Source organism: Solanum pennellii, chromosome 8, assembly GCF_001406875.1.
Source record: "Solanum pennellii chromosome 8, SPENNV200".
Taxonomy (NCBI): domain Eukaryota; kingdom Viridiplantae; phylum Streptophyta; class Magnoliopsida; order Solanales; family Solanaceae; genus Solanum; species Solanum pennellii.
The window spans coordinates 68,803,044-68,827,640 of record NC_028644.1 but is presented as its reverse complement, the minus strand read 5'-3'; the positions used below and the strand labels follow the sequence as shown (position 1 = coordinate 68,827,640).

The window sequence follows — 24,597 nt, the reverse complement described above, 5'->3', positions numbered from 1 at the left end:
GAGATCCATCTCCATTACATCAATTTTGGCATGAGGAATCTCTTTAAGAATACTATCCTTAACTTCTTCGCCACTTTTAACATTACGAACTGCCATTACTACATGCGCACCTCGCATTGCAAGAACACGCGTTGTTTCTGCACCAATACCACTAGACGCTCCTGGTAATTTAATCAACATGGACATGAGAATTTCAAGTAAAAACATTTCATCACTTTTTCGCGAGTTTCACATTCCCAACTCTTACTCATTCACCATCCATGTATCAACTAAACACATCAAAAGGCCAAATATCAATCGTTCCCTTTTCCTACCTGAACTATCGCCATCTATTCAACTAGATGTATTTTAATACTTACACTATGAATTATGATATATCAGCTAGAAAAAAGTACTAACAACTAATTATTAATAGTATGAAACTTCCCAAAAACTCATATTTTTAGTGTATTTTGGTCAAAAATATTTTGTCCATAATATCTATAAATAATTATAAACAGGAATAAATAACCCCCACCCCCAAAAAATTACAAACAACTCAGTGAAAAAATTGGGAGAAAGGGTTACTAAACATAATTTTTTTTTAAAAAAAAGAGTTTTTACCTGTAACAATGGCAGTGAGTCCAGTAGCATCAATTCCTTGAGTAACTTCTTCAGCTGTAGATGAAGCAGAGAAACCAGAGGCACCTTTTAATCCAAATAACCACATAATTAATTTGTAGATCAAAAAACAACAGTGTAATATTTTTTTTTTCTATAAATGAAAAATGATTCAATTTGAAGAGTTTATATTAGGTTTCATGTAAAGAGTAGAGACAATTTTATTTTATTTTTTTGGATGTGATAAAACCAATGAGTAATATTTTACACTTAGAAACAAGAAAGGGAAAAAAAAAAAAAAAGCCAACGCAATAATCCACTAAATTTTTAGTTCTTTCTACAATGGAATACACGTTAAAAGAAACGCTAATAATATTAGCAACCAATCGAATTAATTGAGCAGATGAAGATTTTACAATAATAATTTTTTTTTATTTATAACTTTTGCTGATCTAGATTACTTGAAATACTACAAATTAATAATGATATTTTTTTATTCTTAATTAAAAATTTAAAATTCGTATTCTAAGAATAAAAAATATGTGAGTAGATTTCTCAATAGACTTGCCCTGCGATTCGAATTAATTAAGAGAGTAAATTCTAAATATTGAGTGCACCATAACAATAACTATACCATATTTCATACACTTGGATTTTATTTGTTCATGTTATCTTAAATTTGCCTAGTTAGTGAAAGAAATTTATAAGTAATAATCGCTTTATATCTATCGTTTTTTTAAAGAAGCAATACGAACGTAGATGATATCCATTAAAGTCCCTTGCACACTAATTGATGTAACACATAATTTTCAGTAGCTACTCTTCACCCTAGAAGTGCAATTACATGAGCTATTTTGTAGTACTGGTTAGGAATTATTGATCTTTTGTCAACATGGCTACCTCTACCTACCTATTCTAACACATAATGGCTACATCTAGGGGGTGGGGGAGGTGAAAGAAGAGTACTGAAAATTCTCCGTTTCGATTTGTTCGTCTTTTTTTCTTTCTAGTCCATCTCTAAAAGTACTATCAATTTGTTTCTCAATTCCGTTCCAAGTCAAAACTAGAAAAACAAATTGCGACAGAGGGAGTTCAAAGATAAAAATAAAGAACCTTCATTGATAAGGTACATCACATTATCATAACCTGATAATTTACACACATAATAGAATCATCTTAACAGAAGGAATAGATCCACATTACAAATACATTGAAGGAGAAACTTGAACATTCAACCCCCAAAAAAAGAAGACAAAAGTACACTTTTGAGTCTTTGAGAATCCCATTGTTTAAAGACAGATAACTTAAGACCTGTGGAATGGCATAGCTCTGATAATTATTTGGTGGTAAATAGCAGCAAGAGTAGCTCCAACCATTGGTCCAACCCAGAAGATCCACTGTTAAAAAACAACAAAAAACAAACAAGAACCCCTTTGTTAGATTAAGCTCCTTTTTTGGTTCAAGTAACTGTGGTGTTCGAGTCAGTTTGAAAGAATGAAAGATGCTTTTCTTACGTGGTCATTCCATGCATGCTTGTCGTTGTAGATGATAGCAGCTCCAAGACTCCTGGCGGGGTTGATGCCAGTTCCGGTGATGGGGATGGTGGCCAAATGAACCAAGAACACTGCGAATCCAATAGGAAGTGGTGCCAAAATCTACAATAAACATAAAGATTATCAGGCAAACGTCTTCCAAGAATTTATCTTAGACATAAGCGTAAAAAGATAGTCTAAGACTGGCCAACTATGTTCTTATGTGATCATTCTATATAAAACAGGCGCTGATGAATAGTATCACACCAAATTTGGTGTGACATTATCCGGACACTACAATAATATGAAATTTGGTGTCATTTACATCTCCACTCCACAAAATTACACACAAACTTAACTCAACGTATAAATTCTACGTTTTTGAATAAACTCCCTAATATACCAAATCATTCTTTATATAATATTATGTCGAACAATCAGTGTAGCGCATTTGATACGCGTTTTTAGTATAAAAGTTGGTGTTATGGATCGGAGATGACCTAAAGGTCCACAACACTGTGACGTGGTGAGCCACTCCATGACAAGAAAAAGGCCACAGTTACAATAACTTATCACATGAACATCACTATCTTTAGCCTAACTCAATTAGGCCCACAACATAACCCTACACCAACTAAAAGGACTTGCTGACAAAACCAGACATGCCACATGCTATAGCATGAACAATATTTTTGCCTAACTTACCAAAAAGTAAGACTCACTTGTCTTACAAGATTTCAACTTTTTACATACATTAAACAGTACAATGAACTTTTACCCTACTAGTATAATTTAACATGTTATAGCAAGTTGGTTGTTTGATACCCTCCGTTCACTTTACTTGTCATATTTCATTTTTCACTTCTCGTCAAACTATGTAGGGTAACAAGTTAGCCCTACGATCATTTTTACTTGTCACGTTTCACTTCTCGTCAAACTATGTAATGTAAAGTCACATATATCTTTGATAAATTTTCAAAAAACTACTTCCAAAATTTATGGTTAGACGCTAGCTTAGAACTATCATGTAAATATCCATGATAAGCAAACTTGTTATCACAAAGAAGAAATAAAACTACAAGAAGAAAACGCTTACAGGAACATGTGAGTCTCTGGCATTTCTCTTGGCATCAGTGGCTGAAAAAACAGTGTAAACAAGGACAAAGGTGCCAATAATTTCAGCACCAAGGCCATCACCTTTGGTGTATCCAGGGTTAACAACATTAGCACCACCACCAAGTCTTTGGTATGGTCCTACCATGAAACCCTTCACAACACCCGCACCACAGATTGCACCAAGGCACTGCATCACCATGTAGAAAACAGCCCTGGTCAAGGACAATTTCCTTGCCAAGAAAAGACCAAAGGTCACAGCTGGGTTGATGTGTCCTCCTGTTTGATATCAAAACACAGAATTTAGCATCTGAGAAAACAAGCCAACCCTCATATATATGCAACACCAAATTCAAAGAAGGAAAAGACTCATTTTACAAAATATGTAACATGCTTTGAACTTCAAAACAGGAAAAAACTATACCCTTATGTGAAGTATACTCAAGATCCCATTAATTAGTTGAAAAAGGTATGATGGTACAAATAAAGTAACTAAAAGCTCAAATATGGTGATCAAAAGCAAGCAAACAAAGAAATAAGCCACAAAGGGTTACACTTGCAATATAAAAAAGGGTAAAGTAACAAGATTCAGCAAGGCAAAGACTAAGAACCAACAAGAGAAAACTACCTTTTTGTGTAATTTAGACAGAAAATAAACCATTAACATGTTTTGAATCTCCAAAGATCCATCAAATTAGTTGTAAAAAGTATGAGACACAAAATAAAGTACACAAAAGCTCAAACAAGTTAAGGTAAATGAACAAGCTTCATCAAACACAAAAGGTCATATTTTTACAGTGTTAAGGTAAATGAACTCCATTTTTGTACCTCAAACACAGAAATCAAACCAGTAACATGTTTAGGACCTCTAAAACAGTGAATAATAAATCTTTTAATTGACTGTACTCAAGATCAAGAATCCATTAAATTAGATGACAAATATACACAAGCTCAGTTAACATGTTTCAAACCTCTAAACCAGTGAAAAAAAATCAAATCTTTATCTTCTAAATACTCAACAATCCACAAAATCAGTTGACAAAAGCAATCAGTAGACAATAAATGAACAAAAACTCAAAAGGAAGACCATACTCTTTAAGTAAAACAAGTAAAGTTACAATCTTTAGCATCAAGAACGAAAAGGGGGCAATAAAACCAACCTGAGATACCAGCAGTACAGTAGACCAAAGCAAAGATCATACCACCAAAAGCCCAAGCAACCCCTTGAATACCCACTGAAGAACATAAACTATCAGATCTCTTAAGACCCATGACAGTCAAGATTGTGATATACAAGAACAAGAAAGTTGCCATGAACTCTGCAATACCAGCCCTGTAAAAGGACCATGATGACAACTCCCCTGGTTCAAACAATGGAGCTGGTGGTGGCTCTTTGTAATCTTTGTCTGTTTGAGCAGCTGTACCTAATGGTTGAGTTTCCCTAAACTTGTTAGCTCCAAGCTTAACATCTTCCTCCTTGTTTTCTGCCATTTTCTCACAAAGATTGAAGCTTTTTTCTTTTCTTTTTTTGCTTTCTTTGTGCTGAGTGGTCAGTGCAAGAACCAAATTTGATACTGAGAATAGATATGGCTGTGGTTGTTTTATAGTGGAGAAATCATTTTTTATAATACAAATAAATTAAACTAAAATGTGGGGATAAACTTATTAAATTGGTCTGATTAATTATTATGTTGGTCTACTCTTTTTGTTTTTTTCTTCGGATAATGATAATAATATATTCAATATATTTTTACGTAAAATCGATATTTAATAGAACGTAGAGCATGTGTAAATTTCACTTCTGTTTCGAAGAAATAAAAACTATTTATGATAGACTCTTAATTTAAAAAAAAAAACATCTTAAACTTTGGTCTATAGAAGATAAAAGAATACAATATCAAAACTCTTTTTGATAAAACTCTACTTAAAAAGAGCTAAAAATTATAGTAGGAACCGAATATTTGTTAATAAAGTAAAAATTTAAGCAGTCAATTAAATTATTAAGATTTTTGAAAAATACTATTCGAAGCAAATCAGATAAAGAAGTAACGGATATGTAAAATGTAACGAACGATAAATCATACAAAATTTTACAACAATAGTAATATTATTATAGGAACGTAAATCGAAGAACGAGAAACTACGAGATTAGTATAATTAATTTTTTAAAATATGATAAAAAGAAGTGTTCTGGAAAGGGCCAAAGGTGGAGAAGATGTTGACAGATTATTTGTATGGTTTATTTGTTAATCTTATCTTTATACAGAGTGTCAGTGTTAATTATTATTATTTGAAAACAATTTAAATTTGATTAGCTGGTCCAGACCAACTTATTATTCACCTAATCTCTGAAATAGTTGTAAGAATATGGGCAGCTAAGCAAATTTTTAAAAGTTATTAGCCATAAAATAGAGTGAAAACTTACTACACGTGAAATAAAATATTTTATATTCACATAATTTACTTTTCATAGTTCAAAGACCATAGTAAATATAACTTTTTACATTGCTTCGATCAGAACTAAACTATTCTACTTTAAAAGTATGATAAAAGATAGCTTACTGTATAAAATAAAGAGAAAAATAATAAATATATTTTTGAATTATCATAAATGGTATGAAGATATTCTTCGTTATATTATTGGGATATTGGTGCTCCTGTTATTCAATAGTAGAGCATATTTATCTGTCATTCACTCTAATGAAAGATTAAATAGTAGGGGCATGTGGCGCAAATTTATCTGTCTTCCGATAATCAATAAATGTTATGTCTGTTAGTATAAATGATATATATACTCAAGTTTTTTTACGGCAAAGCTCACGATGTCCCAAAATATGACGAAGGATGTCTACATGTCATTTACGATAGTTCGTAGATATATTTGTTCTTTTTCCCTAAAATAAATATTTTTTAAAAAAGAATTTTAAAATGATGTTATAAGACACGATTCGAAACTCTGCGAATAAGTTTGAGAATCATGCTTATATATATTATGTTGTTTGAATTTAAATTCACACATCACGTGTTTGCGTTTTTAATTTTTACTTGGTGATATGAAAGCTAAAAATAGCCGTTTTTTTTAGTGAAAAAGATAATTATTATGTGACCGTTATGGAAAGTGACAACACATTTGAATAAGCACATGGGCCAAGGCCCAACGGCTAAAATGGGCTGAGCTTAATGGGCCATCATCAGTCAATGTCATTCCTTGCTGTGACATCAAATTGGGGCCCATCTATAAGAAATTGTTGTCAATATTCTTTGCAAAGTATCATTAAATTTATTTATTTATTAAAAAAAAAGAAGATGAATGTAGAATATTATGGAAGTGCTTATCCAAATGACAAGACTAATTAATCACTCAATTTATTTCTATTATTAATGCTTTGTTTTCTTTCTTTTCATTTCTCTTTTTTAATCGAAGAGATAGACATCTGAATATGATATACATGTTTTGTCAGCTGATTAATCGAAAGTAATTTAAATATGTTTTGAGTAAATAAAATTTTATTTATCTTTTATAAGGGTCGTTAAATTTTACATTTCATAGTTTTATTAGATCTGATTTTTTTTAAATAAAAAAACAAAAATTTATAATTTTAAATGTGTATATTATATTTAAATATTTTTTAAAATTTTGTGTGTGAGGTATGAATTGCTAAGAAAATAAATGCATCAAAGTCATTTCAAAATTATGATAATATATTGCCATAAATCACAAGAAATACCCCCACCCCTCTTTTTTAGAAAGTTACTATATGGTCCATATTTATTATATTCTACCAAAAAAAAAACATTTGTGACACTTTGTGGGGCAATTCTATTTGTCCTTTTTCTTTTTTATTTTTTTGCCAAATTTTAGATGAAAAAGAATGTTGGGTTTTTTAACTTTATATATGTAGCTCATATCAAAAGAGAAATGCATATCATGGTCTATACAACTCATATACATTAGATGATTAATTGGCATTATACCCTACTCACATGCATTTTCAAGCCTTTATATCATTTTTTGTGTCTTGCCCTAGCCATTATTTTGCATATTTTTGGGTCAATAAAATATTCTCTTTATATCAAACCTCCCAAAACAAACCAATACAAAAAAGTCTAGGAAATCTTTTATCACAAAGTAATAAATATAATGTAATTTTATGAAAGTTATCTTCTTGACATAAAAATGTAATTTTTAACCTTTCAATATCAACCACTAAAAAGTGTAGGGTTTTTTCAAATAATAAATCTCATTCACTTGTTTATACTATTTTATCTTATATTATTATAAAATAAAATATAGTGATTTTGTTTTTCTCTTTGAGTGTTTTTTTTTTTAATGTTTTGGTGTGAATCACATTCACTTGTTTATACTACACTTTATCTTATAAATTATTATATAAAAAATAACTCTCTTTCCTCTTTGAGTTTTTAATGTTTTCGGTGTGAGGTAATCGTGGAGAAGCAAAAATAAAATGTTTGATATTTTTTATTTTTTTACTCAAAAATCTCTAGTTTTAGCTTTAAAATTAAAAAAATTTACTTGATGCTTTAATCGCTTAATAAGTCTATTAGGCACGAATTCAAATTAAACGAATCAGTAAATTTCAAATACTAGATAAATTAAACAAAGAAAAAGTTACAATTATCAAATTACGAGTTCTATAACTCTTAATATAATTGTCCAAAAGAAAAAATGAAAAAAAGAGGAATATATTTTTTAAAATTTTTGACATATAATAAACCGTCCAAACCATATTATTTAGCCACGTGGCACAAAAAAATGTCACAAATATAATAGTAAATATTTCTACTATATATATGATGGGTCAGCAATAGCCGCCTAAACAAACCGACCCATTTATTTTCATAAATTTGTGGTCCAATTTTATTCAAACAACAAAAATAAATTGACAAAACAAACCATAATTATTATTTCGATGCTAAAGACGTGACTTATTTGAATTTGATATATTCTTTTTTTTAAAAAAAGAAATTTAAAAAAATCATCATTAATTTATTGTTAAATTTCTCGTAATAAATAAGTTTTTCTTCAAATAACTTATTATAAAAATTATCTATTTATTGTGAAAATATTTTTTTAAAATTACGTATCTGTTATAAACGGTCTATTTATGTTATTTGAGCGAGATCTACATAAAATAAATCTACCTACATACTACATTAGATGTTGTTGTTAGTTTAGAATTTATCTATCGTTTTATTTTTATTTTTATAGTATTGATGGGGAAAAAGCAAAATGAAATGGGAAAATACGTATATGTTTAATTTGTGAGATATAATAATTAATTATGCTGAAGATAAGGTACTATTAGTATATTTTTGGGGGGTATAATATAATATGGGAAAATTACTTGCCAACACTTAAGGTGTATTATAATATTAATTCATGTCTCAATCAATATTAAATAAAAATGAGTTTGTGACTTCATTTTTTTGGTATTTTTATAAATAGAAAAAAAAGTCGTGCTAATAATTGTGCAATATTATTCTCATATGGGGTACTTATCATGTTAGGTATTATTAATATATTCCATATATTTTTGGTCCTATTTCATTATTGAAGTAAACTTTAAGAAAATGAAATATGCACCGCCCATATATATAAGTTGCTTTTATGCTATAATAATTAAATTATATACTATAGGATAATCTAAAAAAAGATAAAATTACTATCAATAAATTTTTAATATTTAAACTTACTCGCACCTCAACTACTTATTTATACGTATTTATCAAAATTTAAGTTAAAGATGCATTGTTTTTTGAAACCTTGGAGTGCGATCCTTCCCTTGCACGAACACAAAATGATTGTGCACACGGAGAGCGTTCATATCAAATCAATGAATGCAAAACATGTATCGTTCATCTCGTGAAGTGATGTATTCACACTCTATCATACTCAAACAAATGGGAACAAACTCTTGCGATAATACAGGATAAAACCGCGTACAATAGACTTTTGTAGTACGATCCTTCCCCGGACTCGTGACTAGCGGGAGCTCAGTGTACTGAGGTCAAGTTCAAACAGTGCAAAAGATCATATGAGACAGTAATAAAAGTTAAGCAGCAACTGCACTAATTTTCACCAAAGTGACAAATGCTGATCAATCAGCTGTACATTAATAACTGGCATATCAAATGTGTATGTACTTAACAACTGAAGATTTTGCTAAGCCTTAAAACAGCTGAATAATACCAGAATGATGAATGATTGATAACATTTAGGTCAGTATATAGTATATAATTACAAGAGGAAGATTGCCCTTATCCTTCTCGATTCGATTCCTCGATTGATTCGAGACAAACATGTGGACACACCCTTTCTGGTTCACCCTTTGTCCAAAGAATTTTCAGGTCACCTCTCTTTCTCCCCAGCATCAAAAAGGTCCCTGCACAAAGATGTATAGATCGGTACGGTGATTGTGAAACTAGGAACTCCTTGTTCATGAAGATTTAGGAATGTGTTTGTTTGGTATGACAGAAGTCATTTTCCAAGAAAATGGTCTCCATAGGAGAGTCGTTTACGGTGTTTAGTTACCAAAAACAATGTTACATTACGACTTAAAAAGTAGTATATGATGAGAATTACCGAGGGTAAATGGGACGATGTAAAGAAGTGCAGGTTGGCCATGACCATCCATTAAGTTCAATGCTACATATGTTATAAGAAGACCTGCAATGTATTCAAGAAAATATGTTCAAATTTGTAGAACAGAAAAAACTCCAACTTAAGCAATAGGCTTAATCTACGGAAGATATTGTTCAGTACCTAATCCATATGCAATCATTGCCCACAAGAAGTAACCAGCTCGAAGATTCTTCTTTGCAAGCCAATCATACCTGCAAAGGAACAAATTTCATTGACGACCAAAAATAAACAAATAATTCTGGAATCAGTGTCCGAGATCTCTCATAGTGTTTTTTTTTTAATCGAAACATTAAAGTTGTGTATTTGCTATGTGAGCAGGGTGAAGAAAGGGTCCGTGATCTCTATATTCTCTATTTTATAAAAATATTGGATGAGTGTAGTGTGTACTACTGAGGTGAATATGATGAATTTTTTGTGATGTCAAAGTATTAGCTCAATGTCATAACAGAAAAGATAACTAAATTACGAAAGGGGAACAGGTTAGCTCATTTCCGGAGACTGTTTTAGCTGTGAGTCAAGTCCCAAGCCTAAATGCAAAACTATATTCCACCACTCGACTTACCCTCCCAAAGAAAACCTTATAGACAGCATATAAAGAGATGAACGAATTCAAAGCTTTGTATGGTGAAAACCGGAAGTGCAAACCTAAGTGAAAATGCTACTAGCAGTCCAGGCAATAGGATGTCACCAAAGCCGATAATGCTGTAACCACCCCATGGATCAAATAGTCGTGGAATCTTCAGCAGCATTGGAATACCATCTTCTCCACTTTTATCACCACGAGCTACCTTCAAAGACATGGAAAATTCAAATTTACTTACTTATATCTAGAAACAACTCCTATCGTCAAGTGAACTTAAGTGATTACCTACCACAATCATCACACTTTCATGGAAGAGACTCTGAGAAGCAAATACCCAAAATATGTCGTAGATGAAGGCGCAACCCAAAAGAACTGAACCAACCTGATATTTAATACTAGTTAATATTTATATGAGATGACAAGATCATTGTAAAATCTGTGATGTAAAAGAGACACGCCAGTAGAGTGAGCATCAATATGCGGCAATTAAATAATAAACACCCGAAGCAGTGACCTTCGAACAACAAGAAAATCTCTCAAAAAAAATTTGTTGATTTTTATAACAAACTTGCCCACTATTTCTAGTATCAATCCTTGAACTGCGGTTGAAAAATAAACATTTTGTTAATGTAATAACAATGCTTGCTTCTGTGTGTGTATGTTCTTTGTGCCACTAGAAAGAATATGCAACTTACGCTAACAAGTAAAAAAGAAGTCACCAACTTAAACCAGGCATGGCTATAAGATAATTTGCAAGATGAGATCAACTGAACATAGTCATGCAAGGAAATACAGTCCGTTCCATTTAATTCTTGGTTGGTAAAATTGTTCACCTTGAGATTAGGTATCCGCACAATTTGCAGAACTGTAATTATAAGTGCGATGCCCTATCCAAAAGGAAAAAAAGTAAAGATCATCAGTTGATATACCACAAACAGTAAAATAAACAGTCTAACATGTTAAAGCAATGGAAAATCGGATACACTCGTGTTAAATATATTTGAATTTGAAATTTGTGAAAGTTGTATGGAATACAGCAGTAAACGTATTGGTGTCAAACATCTTAGGATGCCGAAATCCAACTTTGGACTTTGGTGAGCAAACAATAAAATATAAGGACAAAAATCCAGTGGTAAAATCTCTTGTTTATAGCAATCACAACTGTCATTTGTGTATAAATTTGATAATGCATAACACTCAAATTTCAACAGACCTTTTTTGTAAGGAAAAGAAATGTTTGCACGGGATATTAAATAAACTAGCATTTAATGAAAAAATAAATATTGCTAAAAAAGGAAACAGAAAGAAATGTTGCTTACAAGTATGTCTTGACCTATCCAGCCAAAAGAAGAATTTCTGTACACTGCCCAAACCACTGCAAAAGTTATGCAGAATGGCGAAACAGCCAAAGTAAGATAAGAAACTGCACCAAAAATGGGTACTTTAATGTATGACTCTCCCGTACGCTTAAACCACCTGAAAAAAGAACAAAGAACATGAAACAATTAGATATTCATTGGGTAACAGAACTTCCGATGCTGGAAAGATGAAATAACTTTTCACTTCTGATATGGTTATGCTTATGCTTGAAATGAGAGGTCACATCTAAAGATTTTTTCATACAACAAAAGAATTTACCAATTAAGAAGATGCCAGCAATTTCTCTCATCACACAACTTAAAGCTGGATTCCTTAACAACTAAAACAGCTCATTTGTCCATCCTAATTGTGTAGTAAAAATGTAGAGTTGCGCAAAAGGCATGATGGTAACTTCAGGGACAGAAAATTACACTATTACCTTAACTTGTTTAAAAATTAAAAAAAGAGAGACAGCAAATTACACTATGTATAACGCAACTAAAGTGGAACGAACCATACCTAGCTAGCAAGGCAACTAAGCAAGTTTGTAGCCCCTGCACATGAAAGGAACCAAAACAAGTGTTTTAACAGATTGTGGAATCCAGAACAAGGTCATAGAAAGAGAGGAACAGATAAATAATATAAATATAATAGAATTAGAAATCTGCTTCTCTAAAAGAAATAAGTTGACAATACATTCATGTGTATGCAAAATTTATTTATTTATTTATTTTTGAAAGGTTTACAAATAACTGATTTAAAATAATATGGGGCCTTACTGAACACTAACTAATCATAAGTTCATATTTTTATCTGAAGAGATAATGCAAATCATGAATGAACCTTACACTATCTAGTGGTTTTCTTATATATGGGTACAAATTTCAAGGCTGTGCTATCACTTAGGATAGAATTAGCATAAGACAATAATGTCGCTTATCATATCCTGTATACGCATCATAGAAGTAATAACATTTTCAACATTGCTCCTCCTAATCCTGGACACATATTTTTAAGAAGACATGTGTACCCTCAAGGTGCACCAATTTCCTGCCTGAAGTGTTATCCCATTATAATTATCTAAGGCAGTCAAATATGGACAAGTATATCATCTGCCAACACAAATCTATGGGCTAAAGTATTCAAGAAGGTAATTGCAAATTCATCATTTATGATAAATAACATATCAAAGCAACAACACGCACCTCCACACCACCGATGCAGAAGAGAACCACTAAGATTTCAAAGAACCATGTGAACCTCATTAACTTGTACAAAACAAACAAGAAGCAAGAAGCAACAACAACAAATAAGACTGCTGATATCATGTTTATATCCATCACGGTGCTTGAATCACCAGTTCCAAAATTTGGAAGCTCTTCCTCTGAAGCATCCTACAAGAAGAGGCAAATAGAAAAATCATTGCAAAACTGAACCGCAAGTATCTCAGCATACTCTAGCAAAGATTCCTACTAAATTAAGGAGGGACAACCTTTAACAGCTTGTCCTGCTCTATAGCTGCGTCTCTAGCACTCCAAGCAGACCAATAAGAACCACACAAGATTGTACCAACAGCCATCAGCCACAAAAATACTTCTGCAATGTCCACTACTGGTCGTTTTGGAGAATAGAGTTGCACGGTAACTAAATGATAGAGCAAAGATTCGGAAAAAAATTGTCAGTATCAAAGATAAAGTACCACCAGAGTTTCAAATTCATAATTAGTTATGAATGCCTTTTAAAAACAATTAACTTAGTTGAATGCTTTTCTAAGAGCCTAATCATTATATAAGCATTGCAAAAAGAATGAAAAAAGATATACGTTGCTCTAAGCAAGATTTCTCCAAAAGCATAAAAAGAACATCCAAGTCTTTCTATCAACAAACTTGCATGCATGTACGATCAGGAGATGTGTATTATCATTTGCTCACCTTTGCATGTCTGTTTACCTTGTTTTGTGTATAGATAAGTTACGGGCTAAAGCCCTCACATTCTATTCCTATAAATAGCACAATCAAATTTTAAAATTACTTCTCATCTCAACTATTAGGGTTCCTCCACACATCAGTTTACATGAGGCACTCCAACACGTGACTGGTTAGTCATTGAAATAGCACTCTATGATCTATCTACATGACAAGCTCATATCTTCTGTGGAAGCTGAAACGTTTAAGCTTATTTTTACTTTTAAGACTGTGTTTCTATTATAAGCATGTAATTAGACAAAATTGTGCACCATAATAGAGTGGCATTTCAAAACCCCTTCGGGGGTGGTCCAGTGGTTTGGGCTTGGAACTTCCAGTTGGAGGTCTCAAGTTTGAAACCCCTTGCCAGCGAAAACAAGGGGTTCGCCTTCTGGGTTGAGCTCGTCGCACTGGGCTTGCCTAGTGCGGGTTACCTCTGTTGTGTGGTTTGCGAGCTATTGCATGAGAGCGGGGGTTTTACCCTATGCGCACCCAAAGGGTAGCAGCTACGGGTTTCCCTTACTGTTATCAAAAAAATAAAGAGTGGCATTTCTATTATCTCTTTGAATGTAAAATCTTTGTAAGTACTTAATATTTTTATGACATAAGTCAAAGTTTTGTTTTGGAAGTATAAAAGCACAATACATAGCTCGCGTAACAATCACGAAGTTGCAGGAGCACAAGGTGATTAACTGTGAAAAATAGTACTTTTCCCATCATATGACTGCAGGCCAAATTAACCATGATTTCAGCACCTGACTTCTATCTGCTTTACCGGCATTTTTCTGATCAAGCGCGTTATTGTTATTTTCTTATAACCGAGAAATTCATTGTCGATTAGTTGGACAAGCCTAGTTGGTCCATCAGGTACGAAACTCAGAGAAGTATGGGCATGTCCCTCCATCCCGCTCTTAGTTACATGCCAGGCCGTGTGGCAGTTACTAGGTTTGAACACTGATGTGTGCTCAATCTACACAGAGTTCTGGTTCCTTATCATAGAACCACAGCCCTAGGGGAGTAATCGAGTATATTACTTAACAGCATCGTCCCTGCATTAAGCTTTTAACAGTGCCTAGAACATGTTGACATGGAGTATTTTCTCATCTAAGCTGCATGTTAACTCAGAATCTTACCTGATGAGCCATTTAAAAGCATTTTATTAAGCGTTATTCCAGCATCCTGAGGTAGCATAACAGCAGGTATATGTATATCTAGGTCAGTTTCTCCAGGATCACAAACCATCTTGTAGAGTTCTGCAAGAGTAATGACACCCGTAAAACAATTGCAAGCGGTGAGGTATGGCAGTGTTCAATCAACAGAAAACAGTAAGAGCTCCACACAACCCCCTCAGAAAGAGAACAATGAGAAGTAACAAGAAACTTTTTATCTTTAAAGTGTCTTTAACTTATTATTGCTGCAGAAGACATCCAATTACAAAACCACATAGTATAAATACCTTAGAGTCAAAATTTGATAGTCCGTGGATATTCATCAATCACCAATTACCTTTTTGATTATTTACTATCAGGATTGCCGAAGCCCCAGCTACTTCCGCATTATTAGCCTTCGTCGTGAATTTGCAATGGCCGCGATCTACCATGACGACTTCTCCAGAAAGCTACCAAAATGGATTGAAATATAAAAGCCATTATTAGAAGCATAAAGCAAAATTCCCTTGAGGTATACATCTGGTAAGCATTTACGTGGAGAAACTAACCTTTTTCCTTGGAGGCTTGCAACAATCTCGAGGGTCAGAAAGAGTAAGCGGAGTTTGTTGTGCATTTTTCTCCTTTGACACAATAGTAGTGCCAAATCTAGCACCAACACCAACAAATTCTGCATCTTCTTCCCCATTAATCCAAGTTTGAACTTTCACCTAACCAAAAAAGCAGCACTTGTCAGGTAAATACTGGAAGATACCATGGACAAAAGACAATCAAATAATACCATGAATAAACCTTTGCAAGTGTCAAAGCACCCCCAAGCTAAATCAAAAAAATTAACTTCTTCCATAACCATGTTAAATAAAGATGTTCGTTTAGACAATGAAAAGTTCTGCACTCCAGCAGCTTAACAGAATATGTAACATTAGGTCTATAATGTAGCATCTGCAATCAATACTATATGAACTTTCCAAAAATATGTCTGTATCTTCACATTTTGCCTCAAGATGACAAGATCTACATTGTTCTGAAATAAATAGATTACCACCTAACAAGAAAATCAAATCATAACTTCAAACATAAAAAAAGGCAGAAAAGAAAATGGAACTTTGGATGTACATAACTTAATTGACAGATTAATTAACAGAGGATCATGCTATAATAGCACCTGTCAGTCTGTCACAGCTGAGTTTTCAACAGTTCACACTCAATAAAGCAGAACCGAACAATATAGAGGAAACCAGTTGAAAAAGAAAGAAGCAAGACATGATCCAGCTAAAAGTATTCTTTAATGCAAGCACAATAAGCAAAAACGAACAAAATGGAGGGAACCTAGTTGAGAAAGTTAAATTAACATACAATCAAGCTAAAAACAGCACCTTCCATACCTAAGTATAATTGGTCCGAGCAACACTGTGAAACTCAAAAAAAAAATTAGAGGACACTTAATTGAGAAAATAGAAGTAACATAGGATCAAACTGTATTTTTAAAGTACCATCTTAGTACTAATCAATAATCATCAATAAAACACTTTACCTTATCCAAAAAAAAAAAAACATAGGATCAAGCTAAAAATAGCACCTTTTAGTACTAAATTTTCACTAGTCCTAGCACAACATAAAAGTACAGGAAACCCACTATAGAAAATTAAAAGTATCATAGGATCAAACTAGAATCAACACTTCTTCATAGCTAAATGTTCATAAGGCCGAACCCAAAAACGCGATAAACTAACAAAATAGAGTAAATCCAAATGAGAAAAACGAAAGTAACATAGCATCAAGCTAAAGATAACACCTTTTTTACAGCTAAGCTTTCACTAGCCCGAGTACAACAAAGCAAAAGCACACAAAATTGAAAAACCCGGCTGATAAAATGAAAGTAACATCACAATACAAGCTAGAAACAACACCTTTAACAGTCAAATTTTCACTAGTCCAACCACAACAAAGCAATAACACACAAAACTGAAAGAAACCCAGATAAGATAATCACCTAAAACATAGTGGGTCGAAGAGAAATCAAACATTAGAAACTCAGATAAAAAGTATACCAGCACAAAATCATTCTCACAACCAGGCTTCTTGGGAGCTAAGTCATCATCATGAACAATATCACCAGCTGTAACTATAGCAGGAAAGTTCAGTAGAACTCCACAGATGAAAATTACAGAAGTAATTCTCAGAAAATCCATGGGGTTCTCTTAATTTCAATTTTTTAAAAATCCCTTTTTTCTTGATGGGTGCTCAGCTAGCTCATCACCATACAAATGTATTAACAGAAAAACAAACAATTCTTGAAAATATGAAGAATCAGTAAAGAAAAAAGGAAAAAGGGGAACTACTATTTACTTCCCAATCATACAAATGGTGAATTCAAAGGGGAAAATTATGAGTTTGATGAGTGGACTTGGATCTACTGTTTTTCCAAGAAGAGCTACTGACAATCACAAAGCATGATCCTTGATGGACTAATACGACGTCGTTTAGGTCATTATAAATGTTATCGTAAATTATTAATTTCATCTTCGAGTTGTTTACGCTTTTGTTTTTAATAAAAATTGGAAAAAAATATTGAAAACATTCTTAAACTTGACGAGAATTTAAGTATATGTTTCACTCGGCATATTGAGAGTTCTCTAGGCTGTCCCGATCAAATTGAGAGTTCGCTTTGCCAGTCCATGTATATGCCACGCCCAACAGTTCGAGGAATTGGCCATATACGGCCTATCTCTTTCTGTCATTTTCCCAGGTTGTCGGAATCTCTGGTTTGATCGGGACTAGGATCGCCATTTTGTTCTTAACTATTCTCACCTCTAGGGCGAGACAAGCTACCTTTAGCTAGGGATCTCTTTTCCTTCTGCCTTTTTCCTCGAAAATAACATTCGACTTGCATGTGTTAAACATATAGCTAGCTTTTCTTAAATTCAATTAATCTAATTTTACGTCTGTCAATAATTTAGAAATCAAACTAATAATTTACGTTGAGTTTTGGTGTATTTTCGATACTTTCGCCTTTTTAAAATGTGACCTTCCAATTTTTTGTTAATGTGACTTAATATAAGAGTAGAATATTGAGTAGGAATATAAAATTTCTCTAAATATATTATTTTTATGCTTCTATAAAAGCTCTTCACCTCTTGTCATTTTCAATTGTCCCATCATAGTGATTTTCAACATCTGCTTATATGATTTTGATTGCTCGTTAGTGTGTTTTTTTAATCTTTTTACAAAGTTAAAAGAATTGTTCTAGAAGTTTGGACTTTTCTGGATGAAATTATTAATTATTAGCAATGAGAAATTCCAATTATTTCAAAACACTTTATATCCATGTTAGTGATAAATACTCTTCATTTTTAATAAAATATTTTGAATTTGAATTTTCGTTGCTATGAAAATAAATGTGTTATTTTTCTTTCGTTGTCTGTTATATATCACTATCAAAATAAAAGAGGCAAAAACATGATGTGACAAATATGGTTGAAGTTCAATTTATGTTTCAAAGTTGTTCCCAATTTTGGCTGAATTGAGTGGAACATACGGCAATCAATTTGAGTTCATCCAATGTGGTCACTAATATGAATTTCTTTGTTTTTAATGGTTTCTAACCTAGGACGGGATAAATAGATTAAGAACGAAGAAATTCAAACTAATTGCATTGTAAGAGTAAATTTTTAAAATATATATCTAATCATACGTGCACGTGTAAATATATTTCAAATTCAAAGTATGAGAATCTCGCGAACTCATGATTAGATTCAAAATAGTTGAGTTACTAGACATAATTCTGAAATATATCTCTGATTGTACATGCACGTGTAAATATATTTCAAATTCAAAATATGAAAATCTCGTGAACTTTAATGAATAATATACTTTCGACTTATGTGTTTGTATAGCTCATTAGCTCTCATGTATGCATCTTGCAGAGAAAGTATATCATGGAATTTGACGTAATGACTTGTGTTGCTCGGACTCTTTAAAAATATCAAAATAAGTATATGTTAGATCCATCAAAAATAGTATATTCTGGAGAATCTAACGCAGATGCAGCATCGAAAGTGAAAAGTTTGTGCAACTTAGGTGACGACTGTAGTGATCAAGGCAATTTGTGCGCACCTCAACTATTCTATGGGAAATCTGATACCTCCTACTTGCACAGTTATTACATAGCTCTGCTCATCAAAGCTTAGATAATTAAGAAGTTCTATAGTATTTTCTTATTCACTTCCACCAAATATGAAGATCTAATAGTTTTTCTCCCACTTCATTGACCATTGGACTGTATCGGTAGATGCAATGAGATATCATTTATTATGAAGATGCATGTGGCTCCAACTTGACATGGCCACCACATTAAGTCATACTTGTTTTTCAGTGAACAAACTAACTAGAGCCTACTTGTTGTACATTCATTGTTGTGAAATATAGTGCTTTATATGTATTTTTCAGAGTTAAAGATCAAGAATCTAACTCTCTGCATTGTTGTGGATTCTGATGGTGAAAACCCTGAAGACCATCGGACGAGAAGGCGTTAAACCTGTTCAGGAGGCAGACACAGAGACACTGCCAAGAAAGTAGATAAAGAGTAGAGATAACAGAGAACTTTTTGTTACAATGGTAACGGCTAGACTAACTTGTGCACACCTTGACTAATCGACCAGGTTTACCTCCCACCTGCATAAATACCGGATTACTCAGTCCACCAAGACTTAAAGAGATAACAGACAATTGTGTGCTATATAGCCTAGAGTAGATGCCCAATTATGAAGAAAGATCTTCCACTAGAACAGCATCTCAACTCAATAATTGCTCTTCATTTCTATGTACTTCCCTATACAAACATAATTCAATGAAACGTGAGAGAGCCGTGAAGCCCCTTAATGAATCTCATTCTAGATATGGAGATCCCAGTCAAAATCAGGCTATAGGATCTTACAAAACTGGAGTTTGCTTTGGGAGTTGTGTTGCCGTTTCTCTAGAAAATCACCATTAATGGCGGCATAAGTGGTAATCTGCCCAAAAGAAAAGGTACGTAAATCCTATTTACTTCAGGAAAAAAGATCAAAACTAAGAGGAAATGTAGTAGCTTTCATGTTTCTAGATTGTGAAAAGCCAAAAGGGAGATGAGGGGGTGGGATGTGAAGAAACTTACAATGTTGATTCAAGCTTAATGGGCACTCCACAATGGCTATCTGCTGTGAGCACACTGTCAAGATCTTAACATACACCTTATGGCATCGTATCAGTGACTCTCTGGTAACCTACAGAAGCATAGCAATAAGAGGGTTAATTATACAGCCAGGATTAAAGTTGGCCTCGTCCTATCAAACTAACAATTTCATTCGTACTCCTATTCTCCAGCCTTCCATTTCCTTCCTTTATGAAGAAAACGATTGGGTATGTGTGGTGTTAGCCATGAGAAATGACTTGAAAACCATAATCTCTAATCCTTAAGCTACCAAACGGGAACTAGAAACTATTGTTCTCGCAAACAGCAAGGTAAGAATATTCCTTTTATCTTTGATGAAGACCTCAACTAAACTATAACATTGAGACAGAAGACAAAGGTACATACCGCCATGGGAATTCACTTGTGTCAATTCCAGCTTGGTGAAGTTCATCAACATACTGTAAAGCTTCTCTACATTCCTCTCGATCATCAAAAAATTCTCTCTTCTCACCTTCTATTTGGAATGCTTCATGGCCTTTGCCAGCAACCACCTGCAGGGTGATTAATAGGAACCGAATTAAACAACACAAATAAAATTGAATTGCCTGGTGAGCACTTCTATTATGAATATCTTTTACCCATATAAGTTGTAGCTTGTACCATCAATTAGATTTTAAAAACAAATAACAACGACAATGAAGAAGAATGGAGACAAGGAACTTACAACTATATCACCTTCCTCACCCATGGCAACGCCACATCGCACAGCGACACGTCTGATATCATGTACGAAGAGTCTATGGCCATTGGGGAGAGGGGGGTAGTAATCATTCTCTCCATATTTCAAGTAGTCCTGCATAGTCCATCCTACACCAGCCAACATATCATCCAAGATGTCCACTGATAGAAGACAAGATGATATAGCTTCAGTGTCGACACCCAAACATGTGAAGAAAGCAAAACTGACACTAATCTAATCGGAACTGAGTGCACAGACAGTGCCACAGCAGATAAGAGAAGACACCAATGCATATTTCAGTGATCGGTGATCTTATACTGAAAAAGAGAAAGACAGCCAAATAATCTCAAATATGATGATTTCCAAAAACCGTCTCTGTTACATCGACTTCAAGCTATGATACTTACAAGGATCCTCAGTCTTTGGATTGTCGGATGTCAGAATTGTCACATCACTTTTATCTGTTGCTATCTTTGCCATCATGGGCCTCTTTCCTCTGTCGCTCTCTCCAGCACAACCAAAAACTTCAAGCAAAGATACAGGTATTACATCTTAGTAAAAAATAATAGATAAAAGAAAAAGAAAATTTGAAAACATTAATGAAAAATGTTAATAAGGACAAAGGGGGATGAGAGTTAATGGTGAAAACAAATTTGGTTCATGCTTTAGGGCAAACAAGGTAGTGTCCAAGAGTAGCTGGCAACATCTGCAGGCCAACATCTCTAACTTTGTGTCCTAGCTTGGTTTATACTCGTAATCTTGAACTATCTTAAAATCCTTCAATAAAATAACTGTGTGGGACTACATTACTTTTTTCAAAAACACCATACAAAGTATACATATAACTTCTAGGTTATTGCTCTATTCACTCATATTTTCTTTACATGCAGGAATAAAGCACATAGATTTACATGTGTGTATGTCTGTCTATCTATAAATAAACCACAGTTCTAAGAACATGAAAACTTTCCAAATGTGAAGCTTGGAAATTTGCTCCACCTAAGTTCTTATGCGGAGAAGCATGCATAAAAAAAGTAAAGACTTTCTATTTTAACACGGGCATTTAAATGCATCCTTGCTGAATGGAAGAGGGAAGAAGAAGTTGCTGATTGCTTACCAGTTATAACCCTCCTAGGGCCAAGCTCTCTCACGTAATCAAGTAGTCTTGATAAAGCATCAGGGGTATGAGCATAGTCTACAATTACTCCGAAAGCCTGTTCTTCATCTATCAGCTCACATCGACCAGGGACTGCATCAACCTCTTCAATACCTTTGACAATGTCCTCCAAAGGTGCCCCAACGGCAATTCCAACAGCGACTGCTGCAAGAATGTTATAGATGTTATGCCTTCCAAGCAAACCAGAAGATATTTCCAATATGCCTTGAGGTGTGTTGACCAGCACTTGAGTCTCAAAGAGAGATAACTGAAACTTTAAAGGATGAACATCAGCACTCTTATTGTCCATTGCAAAAGTCACAACAGGCACATCAGGATTTCCTTGTGCAACAAAGAAAGTTGCATTACTGTCATCAATATTCACAATCTTACGGTGTCGTGCTGGGTCCACCATCCTAGCAAACAACTTAGCCTTAGCATCCCTATACTCTTCCTCTGTCCCATGAAAATCTAAGTGATCCCGCGTCAAGTTGGTAAAAACTGCAATGTCAAAATCAACCTCATCACACCGACCTAATGCCAATCCATGAGAAGAGGCCTCCATTACCAATGCCTCGGTCCCATTATGAACCATCTTTGCCATCAGTTTCTGAACCAATACTGCATCAGGGGTTGTATGAGGGGACTCTAACTTGTTATCCCCATATATATAATACCCTACTGTACTCAACATGCCCGTCCTCAACCCCATTGCTCCATACATTGCCTTTATTAAGTAAGAAGTTGTAGTCTTTCCGTTAGTACCTGTAACCCCAATCAGGGACATACTTTTAGACGGATGCCTATAAAAAGAAGCAGCTAACACAGCAAGCACTGCATTCGTGTCCTCCACAATGACCAGCGCTTTACACCCCAAAGTTTCCTCAATATCAATCTCTTTACTAGCTACAACAGCAACAGCTCCTCTCTTATCAGCCTCTGATAAATATAAATGTCCATCAGTTTTCATCCCAACACAACACACAAACAAATCACCACTCTCAACCAACCGCGAATCGTGTTGTATACCACTAATTTCCACCTCTAAATCTCCATAAACTGACACTGGCACTACCCTACTCTCATCCAAAAGCTCAGCTAAACTCATTCTAAACTTGGGTTCTGCAATTCTTGGCTTTGCTTTACCATACTCATCAAAGTCAATATCAAATGAAGATAAATCTGAAAATTCAGCTTTAACCACATCATCACTTACCTCAAAATCAGACCTATCTTCTTCGCTTTCTTCGCCTTCCGAAATTTCAGTCAATCCAGTAAGCTCACTAATTTCCTCCAAATCAACAACTTCTTCAGGCAATAACTCATCTATACCTTCAACTTCAACCTCAACTAAAGCTGATTTCTTGGGGTTAGGCTTTAAAAGCCCCTGTTTTACAAACTCTTTTCTTTTCAAAGCAATAGCTTTATCAATTTCACCAAATAAATCATCCCCACTATCACTATCATTCACAAGAGGATTATCAGGTGCATCCTCAACGTCAGCTAATGCATTCACGAAAATGGACTGTTCTTTCTTGAAAAGCTCTTCTTGCTGTTTTCTTGCTTTAGCTGCTTGCCGTTGAATTTGCTGAAATTTGTTCACACCATGCATTGAATCTTCGGGTGCTTCAGGTGGGTCATCGTCTGAGGGGGTGGGGTAGTACTTTCCGTCAGCACCGATGGCAGAAACGGTGGTGAGGGTGGTGGGGTGCTTGAGGCGTAGATGGTGAAGGGAAATGAAGGGTTTGAATTGGAGGGGTGGTGGGGTATGGTGGAGAAGTGAAGGGAAAGGTGGAGGAGAGAGAAGGGTGAACGGCATGTTCGCCGAAGTTTGGTCGGAGGGGTTTTTCCGGTTGCCGGAGTTTTGCTCAGAGGTTTTTGAGTGTGTCAGTGGAAAGGATAGGGGTTTAAGGAGAAGATTTTTTGAAAGGAGAAAAACGACGTCGTTAGAATTTAACTGTCTCAACTACTTTGTAATTCTAAAGATTGGGCCTGTTTACTGTATTATTTTGGGCTTGGTAAGTAGGAATATTTGGGCCTGATAGAAACATAATACGAAACTTACATAAATCTCACTAATTTCGAAGCTAATTATTAATTATATAGATATATTCTAGTTTACAATATTATGAATCTTACTAGATTTTGGTGCATTCAGTTACATATATCTCGGGATACATTCGGTCAAAACTATCTGTAATTTGGTCTAGATACATTGTATCAAAGTGGATTCACATATACATAACAAATTTCGCTCACCACTCTCCTATGTATATGATATCCTAGATTGCGAGTATCTGGTGTGATTAACATGTATCTTGGGTACATGAATATCTCACTCGCATGTTTTCCAATTTTAATGTATCTGGTAGCAAATATACATGTATATTAGTGTATCTACCTCAATATATATAGTAGAAAAAACTCTTAATTAGCAGTAAATACGTAATAATTTGAAAGTTAAGATAATATAATAGTGTGTGTGTGTGTGTGTGTGTGTGTATATATATATATATATATATATATATATATATATATATATATATATATA

At 33.9% G+C, this 24,597-nt stretch overlaps 4 protein-coding genes across 7 annotated transcripts in view; all 4 read right to left on the bottom strand.

Annotated features, from left to right (window-relative positions):
* LOC107028249 (short-chain dehydrogenase TIC 32, chloroplastic-like) overlaps nt 1-890 on the bottom strand; it is a 4,825-nt gene extending 3,935 nt beyond the window's left edge. Inside the window, exons 1-2 of the mRNA XM_015229287.2 lie at nt 604-890; nt 2-161 (exon numbers count right to left, since the gene is read on the bottom strand). Of these exons, the coding sequence (XP_015084773.1) occupies nt 2-161; nt 604-709 (266 nt within the window). The 5' untranslated portion in view covers nt 710-890. The remainder of the gene's footprint in view (nt 1; nt 162-603) is intronic.
* Nucleotides 1-4,930, bottom strand: part of LOC107028251 (probable aquaporin PIP-type pTOM75) — a 6,233-nt gene extending 1,303 nt beyond the window's left edge. Inside the window, exons 1-4 of one of the 2 annotated variants that reach the window (XM_015229288.1) lie at nt 4,406-4,930; nt 3,229-3,524; nt 2,115-2,255; nt 1,692-1,997 (exon numbers count right to left, since the gene is read on the bottom strand). In XM_015229288.1, the coding sequence (XP_015084774.1) occupies nt 1,905-1,997; nt 2,115-2,255; nt 3,229-3,524; nt 4,406-4,736 (861 nt within the window). In that variant the 5' untranslated portion in view covers nt 4,737-4,930 and the 3' untranslated portion in view covers nt 1,692-1,904. Of the gene's footprint in view, nt 1-1,691; nt 1,998-2,114; nt 2,256-3,228; nt 3,525-4,405 lie in introns of those variants that run through there. The other variant, XM_027918837.1, reaches the window with a different exon arrangement.
* A 4,383-nt stretch (nt 4,931-9,313) lies between these two features.
* Nucleotides 9,314-17,549, bottom strand: LOC107028764 (signal peptide peptidase-like 2). The gene is made up of 14 exons (XM_015229950.2): nt 17,033-17,549; nt 15,533-15,691; nt 15,322-15,433; nt 14,949-15,068; nt 13,344-13,495; nt 13,057-13,245; nt 12,371-12,405; nt 11,812-11,968; nt 11,326-11,379; nt 10,782-10,874; nt 10,555-10,697; nt 10,030-10,100; nt 9,850-9,933; nt 9,314-9,649 (listed from the first exon to the last, which is right to left on the bottom strand). The coding sequence occupies exons 1-14, from the start codon at nt 17,171-17,173 to the stop codon at nt 9,525-9,527; spliced, it is 1,635 nt and encodes a 544-aa protein (XP_015085436.1). The 5' UTR covers nt 17,174-17,549; the 3' UTR covers nt 9,314-9,524.
* Nucleotides 17,550-19,175: 1,626 nt separating this feature from the next.
* Nucleotides 19,176-23,968, bottom strand: LOC107028715 (UDP-N-acetylmuramoyl-L-alanyl-D-glutamate--2,6-diaminopimelate ligase MurE homolog, chloroplastic). Of its 3 annotated transcripts, none has more exons than XM_015229887.2 (7): nt 22,008-23,968; nt 21,298-21,414; nt 20,876-21,051; nt 20,557-20,702; nt 20,134-20,242; nt 19,918-19,993; nt 19,176-19,812 (listed from the first exon to the last, which is right to left on the bottom strand). In XM_015229887.2, the coding sequence occupies exons 1-5, from the start codon at nt 23,863-23,865 to the stop codon at nt 20,224-20,226; spliced, it is 2,316 nt and encodes a 771-aa protein (XP_015085373.1). In that variant the 5' UTR covers nt 23,866-23,968; the 3' UTR covers nt 19,176-19,812; nt 19,918-19,993; nt 20,134-20,223. The 3 variants fall into 3 exon arrangements, with proteins under 3 accessions (XP_015085373.1, XP_015085374.1, XP_015085372.1); XM_015229888.2 differs by having other exon boundaries at nt 19,176-19,655; XM_015229886.2 differs by having other exon boundaries at nt 19,268-19,993.
* Between the last annotated feature and the right edge of the window lie 629 nt (nt 23,969-24,597).